This window comes from Fistularia commersonii, chromosome 9 (assembly GCF_037954325.1).
Source record: "Fistularia commersonii isolate RoL2024-O1a breed Wild chromosome 9, RoL_Fcom_v1.0, whole genome shotgun sequence".
NCBI classification, from domain to species: Eukaryota; Metazoa; Chordata; class Actinopteri; order Syngnathiformes; family Fistulariidae; genus Fistularia; species Fistularia commersonii.
Window position 1 is genome coordinate 16,143,497 of NC_141292.1, and position 12,044 is coordinate 16,155,540.

General features: G+C 43.3%; 1 protein-coding gene across 2 annotated transcripts; it reads left to right on the plus strand.

Annotated features, from left to right (window-relative positions):
- Positions 1-7,384: 7,384 nt before the first annotated feature.
- LOC147231378 (major histocompatibility complex class I-related protein 1-like) lies at positions 7,385-11,127 on the plus strand. 2 transcript variants are annotated; one of them, XM_086152753.1, is made up of 7 exons: positions 7,422-7,748; positions 8,301-8,567; positions 8,733-9,011; positions 9,394-9,684; positions 9,926-10,024; positions 10,202-10,219; positions 10,372-11,127. In XM_086152753.1, the coding sequence occupies exons 1-7, from the start codon at positions 7,691-7,693 to the stop codon at positions 10,425-10,427; spliced, it is 1,068 nt and encodes a 355-aa protein (XP_086008879.1). In that variant the 5' UTR covers positions 7,422-7,690; the 3' UTR covers positions 10,428-11,127. The 2 variants fall into 2 exon arrangements, with proteins under 2 accessions (XP_086008880.1, XP_086008879.1); XM_086152754.1 differs by lacking the exons at positions 9,394-9,684; positions 9,926-10,024; positions 10,202-10,219; positions 10,372-11,127 and having other exon boundaries at positions 7,385-7,748; positions 8,733-9,025.
- Positions 11,128-12,044: the final 917 nt, after the last annotated feature.

Below are 12,044 nucleotides of genomic sequence, written 5' to 3' on the forward strand. Positions count from 1 at the left end.
TGGTTATCTGCTTCAATTGAGAGTAACCTTGTCACTTTTCCTGGTTTTAAAATCTTTAGAAAAGACCGCCCCAAGAGAGGTGGTGGAATAGTGTTTTATATCAAAGACACATTTCAATGTGAAGAGATCACACTCCCAGATGGATGTATGGAATGTTTAGGTATAAAAATGGTTTTTGCAAACAAGATGCCCTTGAATATCGTTGTCATATACAAACCACCCAAAGAAAATGACAATGACTTCACCCAACTGAACCACATAATTAAAACTCTGGGAGACAAATCATAATTGGCGATTTCAATATTAACTGGCAAAGTAAACAGACCAGTTCAAAGCTCAAACAGACCTGCTCAAAGTCAGGCCTCACCCAACTCATTAACTCCCCAACCAGAATCTCCAAATTCTCCAACTCTACAATTGATCTAATATTCACAAATAAGCCCGAACGAATCACCAAAACCTACAATTTATTGACGGGCCTATCAGATCACAATCTCATCCTCTTAATCAGGAAAATCAACAACTCCAAAAATATCCCTCAGTCTCTCAGAAAAACCCCTTTCGTCCCCCCAAAAAATTTTCCACAACTAGACAACGATATTGAAGGAATTCCATGGGTTGAGATGATAATGGAAACGAACCGTGATGCACTCTGTGAAGCAATCATCGCCAACACAACTGAGAAAATTAATAAACACTCCGTACTCCCGAAAGCCTGCAAGAAGCAGAAAAAATTGCCATGGTTCAGCGACAACTTAAAGGCAATCATGAAAAAACGCGACCTGGCACTAAAACGATATATCAAAGCGAAAAGACAATCTGACCACCTCCTTTTCAAATCACTCAGAAATAAAACGATGGCTGCCTTCAGACTGGCCAAAGCAAACTATTTCCTAACGCTAATTCACACAGCCAAAGGAAATAGTAAATGACTTTGGCAACAGATTGACAAACTATCGGGCAAACCAGCTAAAAGCTCAAAAAATCTACAGTTGAATATGGAAGGCGAACTCATCACAGACAGCATCGCAGTTGCCGATGCATTTAACAAACACTTCCTCAACATCTGTCCAATGGCGGACGGTGTTATCTCTGTCTCGGCCCCCCTTTTCCAAACACCACCCCTTGAGCTCTTACCAATAACACAGTTAGAGACCCTAAACTACATCACATCGCTCTCGAACTCCAGAGCCAAGGACATATATAACATCGATGCCGGCGCGGTCAAACGTAACAAATTAGCATTTGTGCTCCCCCTAACGTCACTGATCAACGAGTCCTTTGTCAACAACACCTTCCCTGAGGCGCTGAAAAAATCTGTGGTCACGCCGATTCATAAAGCGGGAAACGCTCAAGACGTAAATAACTACAGACCCATCAGCATCCTACCGGTTTTTTCCAAAGTAATAGAAAAAACAGTAGCGAAGCAACTAACAAACCATCTAGAGGCCAACCAACTACTTCACCCCATGCAATTCGGATTTAGACCCAAATACTCCACCGAAACTGCATGCTGCCATCTAATAGAACTTATCAAAAAACATCCAGACAACGGCTTTAAGGTAGGCGCCATCTTTCTGGATCTCAGCAAAGCTTTTGATACCGTCAATCATAAAACTCTCATTGAAAAATTGAAACTCTTCAACCTATCTAATAACACACGCGACTGGCTCGCCTCCTACCTAAATAACCGAACCCAAACCATCAACGGAAGCAGATCCGCATTTGGAAAACGCACCATGGGAGTGCCACGAGGTTCGACATTAGCTCCGCTCCTATTTAGTATGTACATCAACGACCTCCCAAGCATCTGCCCAAATATCATGACACAAATGTATGCGGACGACACCGTCGTCCTGGCTCATGCGAAAAGCATAAGCGAAATCAACACAACCCTAAACAGCGCTCTAAGTAGAATCGCGGGTTGGTTAGAAACCAACCATTTAGCGCTCAACGTCAAAAAAACAATGGCGGTCTTGTTCTCAATCAGAGCACTACCACCCAACCACAATCTCACTCTTACGGTTAATAATGAGCCAATCCAAAACGTCACCGAAACAAAATACCTAGGCATTATCATTGACAACCACCTAAACTTCGAAAAATAAGCGAACGCCCTGTCCCACAACCTGAAAAGGACAGTAAACACCTTCAAACAGATAAGAGACTCTCTCTCCCTAGATGCCGCCAAAACATTGTATAACGCCCTCATCATTTCCTGAATAACATACTGCAGCACTACCTGGGGTTTCGCCACTAGTAGTGCGATTTTCAAAATTACAGCTGTGCACAAAAGAGCACTAAAAATTCTAGATAAAAAAAATCTCACACATCACCACTGTAGAATTCTCGAAAAACATAATCTTCTTGCCCTCCCGCACATCTTCGAATTAGCAAACCTCACCCTAGTCCACAAAATACTAAGCGGTGCAGCCCCCGGCCCTCTAGACAAATTCTTCGACAAATCCCACAACAACCTAAGAAGTGGCACCCAGGGAAACTGCTCCGTTCCAAACAAAAAAACATCTTTCGGTCAGAACTCGCTCTCTTTCGTCGGCCCAAAACTCTGGAACGATCTGCCCCTAGGAGTTAAAACTCTGAGTCTTCGGAGCTTCATTGAAGCCACCAAACAGCTCCTGCTAAGAAAACAAATATGCCAACACTAAGCCAGAACCGTCTCCGTCTCGAGCCAAACTGTCTAGCGACCTGCCCCGCCAGCCTCCTTGATGCTTCCGCCCTGCTTTTGCATATCATAAAAAAAAAAAAAAAAAAAACAAATGATATGAACCTCTTATCACGGCCCTAACCACAAGCAAGCGATTTTAACTGGTTTTAACATGTTTTAACTTGTTTTCCGGTTTTAACCTGTTTTAACCTGTCTTCAACCTGTTTTAGCTACTTACTAATTGTTTTTATTCCCCACTGGAGTACATTTACTCCACCCACGGACAGCCGGGTGCAATATAGCAACTCTGCTAAGCCTGTCTGGTACATCCATCTTCTCATATCGCGTTTTATGCTGAAATGTTTAATGGCACTGTACTGTCTGTCCTTAAATAAAATTCATTCATTCATTCATTCATTCATTCATTCATCCCCTCAGGTGAAGAACACTCCCCAGGAAGTAGGTCTATCAGTATCTATGTCTACCATAAAGATGAGAGTTAATAAAAAGGATTCACCACAAGGTACAAACCATTGGTCAACCTCAAAAATAGAAAGAATTGACTTTGACAAAAAACACGTGAAGAAGCCAGTCCAGTTCCGGAACAGCATTCTTTGGACAGATGGGACTAAGATCAACCTGTACCAGAATGATGGGAAGAAGAAAGTGTGAAGAAGAATTGGAAGTGCTCATGATCCAAAGCACACCACATCTTCTGGTGGAGGCAGTGTGATGGCATGGGCATGCATGGCTTCCACTTGTGTTTATTGATGATGTGACAAAAGACAGAAGCAGCCGGATGAATTGTGAAGTGTTTAGGGATATATTTTCTTCTCAGATTCAGCCAAATGCAGCAAAGTTGATTGGCTGTCACTTCACAGTACAGATGGACAATGATCCAGAACATACTGCAAAAGCAACCCAGGAGTTTTTTCAAAGTGAAGAAGTGGAATATTCTGCAATGGCTGAGTCAGTCACCAAATCTCAACCCAATAGAGCATGCATTTTACTTGCTCAAGACAAAACTGAAGGCAGAAAGACCCACTAACAAGCAACAACTGAAGACAGCTGCAGTAAAGGCCCAGCAAAGCATCAGAAAGGAGGAAACCAAGCGTCTGGTGATGCCCATGGGTTCCAGAATTCAAGCACTGACTGCAAAGGATTCTCAAAAAAATATTGAAAATAAACATTTTACTAGGGGTTATGTTTATTTGTCCAATTTTCATTTGAGCCCCTGAAATGAGGAGCGTTTGTATAAAAGTAGCTACAATTCCTACATGCTATTCAGATATTTTTGTTCAACCCCTTGAATTAAACCTTAAAGTCTGCACTTCAATTCTGTTGTAGTTGTTTCATTTCAAATCCAATGTGGTGGCATGCAGAGCCCAAAACATGACGATTGTGTCACTGTCCAAATATTCCTGGGCCTAACTGTAGATGTGAAGAGATTCTGGAAATACACCATGAAGAATGTGAAGAAGCAAAGATCTTCAAATAAAATTGCTTTCATCCTATTAATCTTGAAGTTATGTCTGTTCAGATTGCAATCATCAAGTATTTCTGCACAGCATCCTCTCAAGTCCCAAACTTCCCAGAGTTTGTGGAAGTTGGTTTGGTGGATGAAGTTCCAATAACCCACTACGACAGCGACACCAGGAGAAAAGAACCCAAACAGGACTGGATGGACAAAGTCTCAGCAGATGATCCACAGTTCTGGGAGACAGAGACCCAGAGGTTACTGGTTAACCAGCAGTGGTACAAAGTCAACCTCTAAACTGCAAAGCAGCTCTTTAACCAGACTGGAGGTTTGTTCACACACACTTCTGCACCCTGAGTTTATGTCCATCCCATCATCAGAATCACTAGGGAAGATATCACTGTTGGCAAACTTCCTTTCTTGGACTATTGCACTCATACTCAACAGGACAGAGGATTAACTGGAAACCAACACACACTGATCAATTTTTACTCTTTGACTCACATCACCCCCTTGAACACAAACTCGGGGTTATCAGAATTCTACACCACCGGACCAAGAACATCCCGTCAACCACCGAATACAGAAAAAGTGAGGTCCAAAATATTGGTAAAGCCCTCAAATCCAGTGGCTATCCTAATTGGGCCTTTGCCCAAGACTGGAAATGTGGTGGAACAGCACATGTTCGATGTTTTGGAGAGAAGGTCGGAGATGGTTGGGTCATATTCATTATTATTATTATATGTGGTATATGTACCTGTCATTGATTTAAAGAAAAACTACATAAACATTTAGTTTGAAAAAAAACTGAATATCTCTCTTGGGCAGGGATCAACTTTGCTATTTCATTGTGCCTTTTCATATATCAAGAACCATGTTTTGCTCTCCATTGCCTACTGAACCTCCAGCATTGACACTGGATAGTGTTTGGGTTGTAAATGGGCAGTACTTTTACCAATAGATGGTGCTACTACTCTATCATCGTGTTGTTCTGCTTGTATGTGTCCAGTGAAGAACGAACGTTCTGTGTGTTCATGCTGCCTGAAATAAAGTTCGTGTTCGAAAAACAATAGCCTCAGCCGACTTTCCCATACAAACAGCACTCCCCGATAGATGCGCTGTCTATCAAACTCCGTTCAAGCCAACATACACAGCGTGATACAGTCCTACCACAAGTCTCTGGCGTTGCAGTGGTGCACTGTGAGACTGGATCCTTGTGTCCACAGATGCCACTTGGGTGTAGCTTGTTTGTCGACAAAGTTGTAGAGACTCCGAACCAAGAAAAAAACAAAGTGAAGGAGAGGCTAAGTCCACTTCCATCCCCTCGTCTGGCCTTGTTTATTCCAACGACTAACAACCAAGACAGACAAGGCGAGGCACAGCACGCAGTTCCAAATGTTCACTCTCTAGTTGGTTTGCGTTCAACAAAAATGACGTTTCCCCTCCTCACTCCCTTTCCATGCAGCCGCCACAGTGAACAGGTGAATGTAATCCCAGTTCAATCATTCGGTCAATCACCGCTCCTTGACCACACCCCCTGTGACAACTGACAGCTAACTTCAAGATCGATAGCTTAGCATATAGCCCTTTGGAGTTGAGGGGCGGTGTGGCTCAGGGTGTGAGAGTGGTTCTCCTCGGAACTTAACGTTCTGGGTTCAGTTCCCACCGAGCCATTATAGGTTTTGCTGAGCAAGACCTTGAACCCCTGGCGCTGCTCATTAGCTGCCTTCTGCTCACGGTTCATCCATGATGGATTAAATGCAAGGGTCAAATTTCCCTGATGTTGCGCTCTGTGTAGAACTGAATGTGAAAATGAAGGTATTTCTGTCTTCCACCAATTTAAAAACCTGAATGAGAACGCTGAGGTGGCGAGTCCGTGCAGACTGTGGATGAGCTGTGGCCAACCGTATGACCCAGATCCAACGCCATTGGTCCGTCACGAAGACGTCGGACCCTCCGATCCTGCCCGTCAGGTTGACAGGTAGTAGCGTAGCTGATAGCAGAACGGGACACGTTGGACTGGACTGACTAAATCCTGGGAACTCAACACACACATTGCCAAGGTATGAGTTCTTTTACGGTTCACTCTCTTGTTTTGTTTTTTTCCACTGGTCAGTTGTTCACCTTCTGTTTTTTTTTGAGAAGCTTATATCTCCTTTGGACCAGGCAGATGTTCTCGGTGGAAACGTGGCAGCGCCATTGCAAAGTTGAATTCAAAACTTGAGTAATCCCATGTTTATCAGATGTGAAAGAGGATGATTTTGTCACAAATAGTCAAAGTCAACTTTATTGTCAAAACTGCCAGATGTTCACACATATTTCTTATCCCCCCCTTTTTTTTTCAATACAATTTTCCAGTATTATTTATTATTGTTATGTTTTTCTTTCAACTCTGGCACAACAATTTCCTTTGAGATAAATAAAGTTGTTCTTTTTCTTATACAGAGCATTGAAGTAGAACAACAGAGAACTACGGCGAATTATGCAGAGGTAGATTTGGCAGGAGCGCAATTTTCTTTCAATTTGTCAGTTCTGTCAACAAGTGACAGAAGGTGCAGTGGCAAGAAAAAAAAGAAAAGTGATAGCAGTATGAAAGTGCAGTTGCATTAACTGTTTTTACAGGGCTTTTTTTGCATTGAAGTGAATGAGTAAATGAGTCCATGAAAGACTGATGGCAGGTACTTGATGTGAGGTTCAAAATGTGATGAAAATGTTTAAAAATAGTTGTATGTTTACTAACATGCAGCAATGTAGTGCAGGATTTCTTCAAAATTTAGTGTCTTGTGAAAATGGGACATTGTGATTTCATAGAAATGTTGTAGACGTGATTATTATTATGAGAAAACATGAACACGATCGCTGCCTTCACATGGACGAATAGCATTGATAATTAATAACAACAATATGTGAAGAAAGTTAAACTGAACAAATGTTTTAATTCACAAAACTGCATTTCCACTGAGAAACGGTTGCAGTTCTCCAGGCGTCCACTAGGGGGCGCCCTGAGACAAACTCAGTCACAGGAAACGCGCATGTTTTTGACGCTTGACGTGATATTTTGATCAGGACGGAAAGAAAGAGCAGAAAATCCATCAATTGAAACTTTGATCGGTATAACTATGACTTTGGACCAGCGGGAAACTCGAAATGAGTTTTATTTATCATGAAATCGCCTCATAAAGTGGATAAAAACAACTGCGTCATACAACGCAGTATTTCCCACATCGATATGTAAACTGTTTTTTTTATTATATACTTTTTATAATTTATACCCTTGCATTTTACAGTAGTAACAGCAATGTTTCCATGACTATAAAAGCATTCTGACTCATTCTGACTGACTTTCGCTTCTAGCCTGTGCATTTTGAGTTTACCTGGCGACCCGTGACGTTTCAGCCCGATCTGAATTCTCATTGGCTCAGACGGGGGTTCGTTGCAGCTCCTCCCCAGTGGATCCTTCAGTTGAGCTCCAGATCCTTCACCTGGAAGACCAGCGTGTGTTTGAGAACAACAATGCTTGAACATCTGTAGGCTCTTCAAACCTGGAGATGATGAAGATCTTTCTACTTGTGCTGGTTGTCATGGGAACGTCCAGCGTGACGGCCGGTAAGTCCGTTTCTTTTCGCTTCATTTGATTTCCTCAAAGAGTCTGAAGCAGCAGCTCGTGTTTAGTTTGGTCCAAAGATGATCTTCAGCCTGTTTCTCATCAACATTTCACCTTTAGAATCAGATGGAAACTGTAGTTTTTAGTTCAGAGTGAGAGTTCAGAGGAGATGGGAGCAAATATGGACGTTGTTTGGAGTTTAAGATCAGACAAAACGAAAGTGAAAGTAGATATGAAGACATTCAGGAAATCCAGCATGAAGGAAGGACAGAAGCAAAGATCTTCAAATAAAGTCCCTTTCTATTAATGTTAGAGTTTTATCTGTTCAGATTGAAATCATCCCATTTCCTAAAATACTGGAAATAATCCTTCACTTTGAGATTGACTTGCAGTATTTCTGACTAAATGTTGAACTGCTTTTCTGGAGAATTCAAAGTGTAAGTTCTAGAATAGTTCCATCATTCACTGTGTTTTTACATCTTTGAGTAACTTAAAGCTGTTTATGGAACTTTCAGTCACCAAAACCTCATCATTCGGTGAAATATTTCTTCCAGTGATTCACTCCCTGAAGTATTTCCTCACGGGCTCCTCTCAAGTCCCAAACTTCCCAGAGTTTGTGGAAGTTGGTTTGGTGGATGAAGTTCCAATAGCTCACTATGACAGCAACACCAGAACAACAGAACCCAGACAGGCCTGGATGGACCAAGTCTCAGCAGATGATCCACAGTTCTGGGAGAGGAACACCCAGAACTCACTGGGAACCCAGCAGACCTTCAAAGTCAACATCGAAATTGCAAATCAGCGTTTCAACCAGACTGGAGGTTTGTTCACACACACACACACACACACACACACACACACACACACACACACACACACACACACACACACACAGTTCTGCACCCTGAGTTTATGTCCATCCCATAATAAACACAGCAGACTGTGCTGAGATCTCACTGGTTCACTGCAGCTTCTGTCTCTCTCAGGAGTCCACATTCTCCAGGCTATGTCTGGCTGTGAGTGGAACGATGAGACTGGAGAAGTTACTGGTTTTCGTCAAGAAGCTTATGATGGAGAAGATTTCATCTCATTGGACCTGAAGACACTGACATGGATCGCTCCGAGACCACAGGCTTTCATCACCAAACAGAAGTGGGACAATGACGAGGCCATAAAGGAAAACTGGAAGCACTACCTCACCCAGATGTGTCCTGAGTGGGTGAAGAAGTATCTGGACCACGGGAGGAGCTCCCTGCTGAGAACAGGTGGAATCACATGACCTGACGTCGCCTCAACAATGTTTCGACTTCTTTTCAAATCTTTGGTTATTTTCTTGAATCTGAGGAAACAATTTTCGGACTTCCAGTAAAATTGTCCATCTCAGGCCAGTTTGATGTCCAATGAACACGAACCAATCAATCAATCAATCAATCAATCGATAGATCTTCTTTCCTGCTTCTCTGTTCATTGGATGCAGATTCTTGGGTTCTTCCTTTCTGCTTTTTCGCTGATTTCACTCTTAAATATTGAAAGTTTAGACGAGACAGGGAGTAATATTTGTCCACAGCAGAAGAAGGTGTGATGTTTCTGAGTTTCCGCTTCTGAGTTCAGGCGTTGACAGAAACTCTGTTTCTCTTGACGCTCCAGATCTTCCCGGAGTGCATCTCCTCCAGAAGACGCCCTCCTCTCCGGTCACCTGCCACGCCACCGGTTTCTTCCCCAGGGAAGCCATGCTGTTCTGGACGAAGGACGGAGAGAAGGTCCCTCAGGAGCTCGGAGAGATCCTCCCCAACTCCAATGGAACCTTCCAGATGAGCACTGACCTGAAGCTCCCGGACACACCCGGAGATCTGAGGGCATACAAGTGTGTGTTCCAGCTCTCCGGTGTCAAGGAGGACATGGTCACCGTCCTGGACAGAGACGCCATCAGGAGCAACGGTAAGACTGGACTCACAGGGGATGAAGGTAGGAAACGACCCTCTAGTTTCCCATCAGCGTCCAGATCTTCAGATCCAAAGTGTGTCGGATTCATGTCTGCCATTAGTCGGGCTTTTTCTTCTTGCCGAATTGTTCAAGTCAGGATCAGTCAAACTTAACTGGTTAACAAGAACTGAACCGCAGAGAAGCAGAGAGACGATTTCAAGACCAGAAACTGTTTGTGTTGTGTTTTGCTGGACAGCAAAGCCTGGCCTCGTCCTCCCCGTCGTCATCACACTGGTTGTTGTTGCTCTGCTCGCCGCGGTTGCCGTTGGATACGCCTTCTATAAGAAGAAGCCTGGTGAGAGACCTCCACAGGGAGATGTTTGACTTGGACTCGATGTTGTTTCATTGTAAATATCTTTGTCCCAACGTGAAGCCATGCGAGGCTCCGACTTTCAGCCTCGCCATGTTGTGACACATCGTCTGCAAACTCTTCTGGCAAAGCTGAATTATTTCTCTTCTCTTTGTATTTCAGCCAAAGCTCGTCTGTCTTGTAAGTAGACGCATTTTTTAGTTTAATTCTTTGGAAGTGACTTGCTCTCTGAAGATCCAAAATGTGAAACCAGCAGAGGTGTTTCCTGCAGGGAAAAGACTCCTGTAGTTTGGAACAGGATTCGAGCTAATTGTTTGTTTCTGACCTTCCAGCTGTCAGCAGTTCAGAAGTTTTGGAGGAACTCAATCCCAAACCCTCCTCATCTTGAGGGACAAACCCACCCCTGCACTCAGTGAGTTCCTCCTGAAAGCTGCCTTCCAGGGTTCTTCTCGTCTCCTCGGGCTTTCAGATGAATTGTGGAAGTGACCGAAGAAAGGAGACGTCATCTTCAGTCCAGCCGTAAACTTGGAACAACGAGTTCAACATCTAGAATGGAGTTTAACATTGGATTTCTGAAGACAAGCAACTATAAAAGTGTATTTAAAAAGGATTTGACTCCATAAAAACATGAGTGGAACTGACGGACATTCCGTCCAACATCTACTCAGCATCACTGAAAGACATGTTTCCCAACAACACGTTGACAAATCATCCTGAGATCTGGCTCTGAATGCAGCACCACTTCTCTGCATCTGATATCTGAAAAGATCTGGTGGCAGCTTTTCAAACACACACACAAGCAGTTTATTCATCCAGAATTTCCAGGTCTACGTTGCTCTGCTTGAACAGACATACTTTGGGGTTTGTACTGTTTATTGCAACTGATATTGAATTGTTTTGTTGGATAGAAAATCTCTACTTGGAAACCGGGGTTTCTTTTCTGTGGATTTTGTTGTAAAAGAAAAAAAAATCAAAGCTGAGATTCGTCACTTTTGTCCAATACTTTAATATTTGTTGAAGTGTCGCTGCACTGATGTCTCATGGATTCTTGTAATGACTTTTGATCTTCAATAAATTCCCTAAAACTCCCCGAAAATCTCAAATGAGTTTTGAACAGCAGTTGTGGCGGATAAAATCAAGACGGCTCCAACCTGACAGAATCTTCCTGTGATTTCATGGGCCATAGAAGCGGGTCCACAAGAAAAGAAATAGTGGGAAACTGGCATTTAGAAGTGCGTTTTTTTTTTTTTTTTCAGACAAACGCACACTCACGACGGTCCAGATGTTTTTCTGAAAACCCTGCTCTGCTGAGTTCTGCAGAGACTGCTGACGAATGACAAGTGTCAAGAAACCTTTGTCCTCCGCTGTGGTTAACAGCTAAAATAAATAGATGTTTAAACAAGAGCCACCGGCCTGGAGTCATTTGGGCTGCCTTTTTTTGGTCGAGGAACAATAGTGGAGGACTTCAGGTAGCGTGGAACAGAGCACTGGGTTCGGGACTGGTTAAATACATCAGCTGGTCAGCACAATCTCTCAGAACCGTCCGGTCCAGCAGCTTTGCAGGGCTTCACTGCCCACAACGTACGCCTCACCTCGTATGCTTGCACTGCGAGAATGAGGCTACCGCTGGTGACCCCGCCTAAAAATGGGCAAAGAAGCAGTTTAACTCCTAAGGCCACTGCAGCGTCATCATGGGCCACCATGAGGTTGCTAGACCTTTAATTGATATTTTAGACTCCTTCCTTGTCACACAATCCCGTATATTTTTACTGCTTAACTGCTCCCCAGCCCTCTTCTCATACAACTCGGCCTCTCTGATGCCTTTCCTCATACTGACTCTGGCAGCCCTGAACTGAGCTTTATCTCCAGATGAGAAGGTACCGTTCCTGTCTTTTAGGAGCACTTCGACCTCCGCTTCTTCACAGGTTCTGGTTTGGATACACCCAAATTTGTTTGTCCACCATGACAGTGGCAACACAGTGTTAGATGGAACAAGACACAGTTG